This window comes from Ananas comosus, linkage group 20 (assembly GCF_001540865.1).
Source record: "Ananas comosus cultivar F153 linkage group 20, ASM154086v1, whole genome shotgun sequence".
NCBI lineage: Eukaryota > Viridiplantae > Streptophyta > Magnoliopsida > Poales > Bromeliaceae > Ananas > Ananas comosus.
In genome coordinates, this window is record NC_033640.1 from 7,870,593 (window position 1) to 7,876,959 (window position 6,367).

A 6,367-nucleotide genomic window follows, 5' to 3' on the forward strand; every position below is an offset into this window, starting at 1 on the left:
TACTATGTAAAAGTTTTAAAATTTGGAGTCAGGTGTCTAATTAAATTATTAAAATTCATATAATTATTTTAGTTTACTTTTTAAAATTCGACTTACTATTAATTAGATTAGTGGGTCATTTTGTGAACACTTCATGATTCATGTGGACAAAATGGCAAAGAGATCGAAGATGCATTAAATTAATTAATCTCTAACTAAGTCATTTTGTACACTTTTTTTGTACGAATCATTTTAAATATTCCCTAGCCGTTTTCAGCAAATCTAAAGGTACAAACAAAGAATAAGAAGAAAGAAAAAGATCTACAAGTACATATGAAGGAGTGCATGGTAATTTCACTCGTTCATGCATGAACTCGATCTATATATATTTGAGGGGTGCATAAAGGGTTTTGTATCAAGCTTCCAAAAAGAATTAGGATTATAAGAAGAGTGAGGATGGAGAATAGTAAGTTTAATCCTGAGAAAGTTGGACGCAAATCCGGAGATTATCACCCCTCACTTTGGGGTGATTATTTCATTACCAACAGCCCACCATTTTCCTCGCAGCAGGTGTTCATAAGTTATATTTTTGTTTTTTTATTTTATTTCTTTTTTTTGAGGATAGCAAGCATATATAAAAAATCATAAAATTTGATTTCTAAATATTTAAATAAGTGCATGTAGATTATGTATAACATTGTTCATTGTGCTTTCTATGCATGTATACACATAAAATTAACAAAATAAAATATATAAACTTTCAGTTTATTTAAATCAGCTACATAACTAATTTTAATTTTATTAACTTTTCTTACTAGTAGACATTTATATAAAGTTCAAATTAATAACTTGCAAATTTATCTTAGCAATCTACAAAAATGGTAAACATAAAATTAGTTACAGAACTTCACAAACATGTGGGATAGATAGCTAATTAAAATAGATGTAGATTTCATGTAGAATTTTTTAAAAATTTTGAAAGTTCGAATGATTGAGTAAATATAATCGAGTGTTACGAGGATTTATTATATTCTTCCCTTACTACTGTTGTGTATGAGAATCACTTTACCAAACTTGTATTGCATCTGATCTAGATTTCCAGCACACCTAAACATGTAAAGCTGAAAAAAAGTATATAATATATTGTATGGTATATAGAAACTTGATGTAATATATCCTATTCTTTATTTTTCTTTTAATGGTAAAATAACATGTATCCATAATGTAGATCCCTCAAAATAACAATAAAAAAAAATTGTGCAGTGGACGTACCCTTTTCTATAGATTGAAAAGATTAGAATTCTCTATAGAACCAACAAAATTTAATAAAAAGATATGTGTAATACAGAAGTCATGGATGGAGCAGAAAGTTGAAGAGTTGAAGGAAGAAGTGAAGAAAAAACTACGTAGTATTACTGACTTGCATGAAAGTATGAATTTGATAGATGCAATCCAACACCTTGGAATCGATTATCACTTCACAAAGGAGATCGATGAGGCACTGGATCACCTCAACAATGCCGAGTTAAAAAGCTTCGATCTTCACGAAGTTGCTCTCCGATTTCGATTGCTTAGACAACATGGGTTTCGTGTCACTGCTGGTAATCCAATTATTGTTACACACTTGTTTTGATGGTTTTGTATCATCCTACTCACAAAATTAGATGGATGAAGTATTTTTATAATTATACAACTACTATGAGAAATGATAAACCCACATATATACTTTGCACATTCAAACTTTCTTAGTATACAATTACAATTAAGGACAAAAACATTACAATGGCTACTCAAAAGTATTACAATAAGAGGAACAACAATTATGAACAAGTTATTGAGAAAAAAAAGAGAAAGAAAAATTGTACTTAAGTCTATCGTACTTGTTAGTCTCTGTCGCAATGAAGTATCATTAATCAGAATTGAATTGCTTATACAGATGAGTTTAACAAGTTCAAAGATGACAAGGGGAATTTTGCCGAAACCTTAAGTAATGATCCAAAGGGCTTGTTGAGTCTCTATAATGCAGCTTATCTCGGAACTCATGGCGAGACGATACTCGAAGAAGCGATTTCATTTTCAAGAATTCACTTGGAATCTATAGCAAATGACTTGAAACCTCCACTAGCAAACGAAGTATCGCGCGCTCTTGTGACACCATTGCCAAGGAGATTGAAGAGACTTGAGGCAAGGTATTACATTTCCGACTACGAGATGGAGGATAAACGGGATGATACCATATTTGAGCTTGCAAAATTAGACTTCAATTTGTTGCAGTCCCTTCATCGTGAGGAGCTCAAGAGTATCTCATTGTAAGTTGCATGTATATTTTCTCTTATATAAAACCCAATGAATTTTTGACACATACCTAACTCTTTTCTAGTCCTTTGTCAGATCCTTATAACTACCGAGAATCCTGAAAGTAAACTAGAGTAAAATTTTCTTTGGTTTTATATTTTTATTTTGCTACAGTAGGACTTAGAATGCCATAATCTCATACAAGATTAGATGTTAAATATATGCAATATGTAATACTTAATTAATGTATTATTTGTAATACAGGTGGTGGAAGGATTTAGAACTCGAAGATAAATTATGTTATGTACGGGACAGAATCGTCGAACTCTACTTTTGGATTTTAGGAGTATATTTTGAGCCTCATTATTCTTGTGCACGCATGATAACCATGAAGGTGATAGCACTCATATGCATTTTAGATGATACTTATGATGTCTACGCCACTTTGGAGGAGTGTCGAGCGCTAACTGATGCAATACAAAGGTAGTGTTTGTTGTGTATATATATATATATATATGACTCGAGCTTACTTTTATCGTTTAATCCAGTCAATTTTTCAACCTTTGAGTAGGTTTGAGGAAAACATTCAATATTTTTTTTCATTATTATTCTTATATATACTAAACCTTAATACATAGGCCTAATTTTGGGCTATAGCCCATGTGAAGTGACCTGAATCAATTCCTTTTTGTACAATCTTATGCAATTGGCATACATAAATTAAACCCTGGAACAGAAAAGGGTGAGGACACTCTATATTCAGTATACTAAAATGTTAATATGCCATACAAATAAAAGATATATTTTTTCTCACAAGATAAATTCTAAAAGAGGCACCTATATATATATGCAGGTGGGACACAAAGTCGGTTGATCAGCTGCCTACATATTTGAAGTATTTTTTTCTCAAATTAATCGACACCTTCAAAGAATTCGAGGATAAGCTTGAATCGGAAGATAAGTACCGCGTTTCTTATCTTAGGGAAATGGTAAATTATACCTTTTTTCTTTCTTTAATTAATTTCTTGTTATTTCAAAATTTGTATGGAAAGATGCATAAAGTTAAATTATCACATTATTATAAATGTAAAATACTCCTATATCCTGACATCACCATGCAATTGCCGTAATGATCAAGTTTAATTATGTATCTGCAAAAAATCTCGTGTCAGTTAGTTGAACCATGGAAACAAAAGATAAAAACATAATTTTATCTTGTGTACACAAGACTATATATAGAGAGAGAGAGAGAATTGAACTCCTATACTTTTAAGATTCTCTCTCTCTCTCTCTCTCTCTCTCTCTCTCATTTCCATGTTTGGTAAATGGCCAATTTGCATAAAAAAATCCACTAGTTTTGCGCTTTTGCAAAAGTGGGCCACTTTTTTTCGATTTTGTAGATTCGGACCGAATTTTCAGCAAACTGACCAAAATACCCTTATTACTTTTTCTCTCTTCTCTTTCTTTCTCCTTTTTTTTTCTCTCGTTTATTTTTTTTTTCTCTCGCCGAAGAGGCAGCGGAGGCAGAGGCGGAAGCGGAAACGGCCCGCCTCGCCTCTCACCCTCATGCTCTCGCCCTCGCCCTCGCCCTCGCCCTCGCGCTCACCCTTGTCCGCGCTCATCCCTGACGTTCCTCACCTCCAACCTCGCCGAGGCCGCGCCGCAACTCTTTTTTTTTTTCCTCTCCAAATCTCCTCCACCGTCTCCGACAACGACACCTCTCTCGCCCTTCCCTGCCTTTCATGTCCTTTCCCTCTCCCTCCTTCTCTGCCGCCTTCGACAACGATGCATCTTCGCCGACGCCAGCACCGTGGAGGTGGTTGCGACACTACAACCTCAGAGTGGGGGGTTCTTAACAGCGTTGTCACTGGCGCTAGCAGAGGCAGTTGACAAAAAAAAAAATTAGAAGAAACAAGGAAAAAAAATAAACATAAAAAATTATAGAAAAAAGGAAGATGAAGATAAAATTGTACTATTAAAATAAAATTGCACTGTTTTAAAAGAACGTTGCAATATTAAGATGTAAACTGCAGCTTTAAAATAAAAATTACACTCTTTAAACGAAAATTACACTCTTTGGGAGATATTTACACTATTTTTTCTCTTATTGCACTATTTCAGATGTAAACTACATCCATTAAGATGAAAGTTACACTCTTTAAACAAAAGTTGCACTCTTTAAGAGAAAGTTACACTGTTTCTCCTCTTCTTGCACCTTTTGAGATGTAAATTGCATCCCTTTAGATATTTATACTATTCCTCCTCTTGTTACACTATTTCTCCTCTTGTTACACTTTTTTCTCTTAAGCTGCTTAAGAGAAAAAATAGTGTAACAAGAGAAGAAATAGTGCAACAAGAGGAGAAACAGTATAAATATCTCTTAAAGGGGTACAGTTTACATCTCAAAGAGTGTAACAAGAGAAGAAACAGTATAAATATCTCTCAAAAAGTGCAACTTTCGTTTAAAGAGTGTAACCTTCATCTTAATGGATGCAATTTACATCTGAAAGAGTGTCATAAGAGTAGAAACAGTGTAAATATCTCCCAAAGAGTGCAATTTTCGTTTAAAAAGTGTAATTTTTATCTAAAAACTGCAGTTTACATCTTAAGTAGTACAACTTATGTCCATAATAGTGCAACATTCTTTTAAACAGTACAATTTTATTTTAACGGTGTAATTTCATCCTCATCTTTATTTTTCTATAATTTTTTATCTTTATTTTTTTTCTTACTTCTTTTATAATTTTTTTTAGTCACCCCTCTCTGCCAACGGCCACGGCGCCAGCGACGCCGCCGCTAAGAACCCACCACTCCGAGGCTGCAGCGCCGCAACGACCTCCACGGTGTCGACGTCGGCGAAAATGCGTTGTCATCGGAGGTGGCAGAGGAGAAGGGAGAGGGAGAGGACAGGAAGAGCGAGGAGGGGCGAGAGAGGCGTCGTTGTCGGAGACGGTGGAGGAGAGTAGGAGAGGAAAAAAAAAAAAAAAAAAAAAAAAAAAGGAGTCGCGGCGCGGCCTCGGTAGGGTCGGAGGCGAGGAAGGTGGGAGGTGCGCGTGCGAGGGCAAGGGCGAGAGCGAGGGCAAGAGCATGAGGGTGAGAGGCGAAGCAGGCCGTTTCCGCCTCCGCCTCCGCCTCCGCTGCTTTCTTCGGTGAGAGAAAAAAAAAAAGAACGAGAGAAAAGAAAAAGAAAGAGAAAGAGAAGAGAGAAAAAGTAATAAGGATATTTTGGTCAGTTTGTTGAAAATTCGGACCGAATCTGTAAAAACGAAAATAGTGGCCCACTTTTGCAAAAGCCCAAAATTAGTGAATTTTTTATGCAAATTGGCCTCGGTAAATTAGCCATATAGTATACGTGCATTACATTTCATCTTAAACACAAGTATATTTCTTTTCTTAGAAATTAATTAACTTCTCATGAAAAATCTATGTATACCTTACCTATACAATATTTCTCATGGAATTTGCCACGTGGTGATTCCTCCTTCACCCTCTCTTCTCACTCTCTGATGCTTCGCCTTCCCACCTCATCTCTATCCGATATTTTGTCTTTTCATCCGCCCACTTTCTAATTAATGTAATAATATGATCTATTTTTATCTAAACAAATCGTTTGCAAAAAAAAGAATATCTATTTGCTATTGTAACTTTCATTATTATTAGTATAATTATTTTATGCTGTAACTTTTACTACATATGTATATATCTGTTTTATATTTTCTATTTATATCTATTGATATCTCATTACTAGTCAAAAAATTTAAAAATTTTAATTTTATCAATTTTTTATCTTCTATAACATTAGTCCGTCGCAATGCGCGAGTAACTTCACTAGTGTGTGTGTATATATATATAGAATTGAGCTAGAATACTTTTAGAAGTATTACCTCATTGGTGCTTTTAGGTTTCTAGCCCTTAGATTTACTCCTTAATTACTAATAGTCCTTGGATCAAATACTATTCCACCTACCACCACCTACTACCACCTACCACCATCATCTCAACCTTATATTTTTTCATCCAATGGTTAAAAACTCAAAAGCACCAACCTCATAATACTTTTAGAAGTATTCTAGCTCAACTATATATATATATA

The 6,367-nt window shown here is 34.4% G+C and overlaps 1 protein-coding gene across 1 annotated transcript in view; it reads left to right on the forward strand.

The window, feature by feature from the left end:
- Positions 1,335-6,367, forward strand: part of LOC109725920 (alpha-humulene synthase-like) — a 9,803-nt gene continuing 4,770 nt past the window's right edge. The window contains exons 1-4 of the mRNA XM_020255322.1: positions 1,335-1,580; positions 1,916-2,288; positions 2,539-2,757; positions 3,128-3,263. Of these exons, the coding sequence (XP_020110911.1) occupies positions 1,337-1,580; positions 1,916-2,288; positions 2,539-2,757; positions 3,128-3,263 (972 nt within the window). The 5' untranslated portion in view covers positions 1,335-1,336. The remainder of the gene's footprint in view (positions 1,581-1,915; positions 2,289-2,538; positions 2,758-3,127; positions 3,264-6,367) is intronic.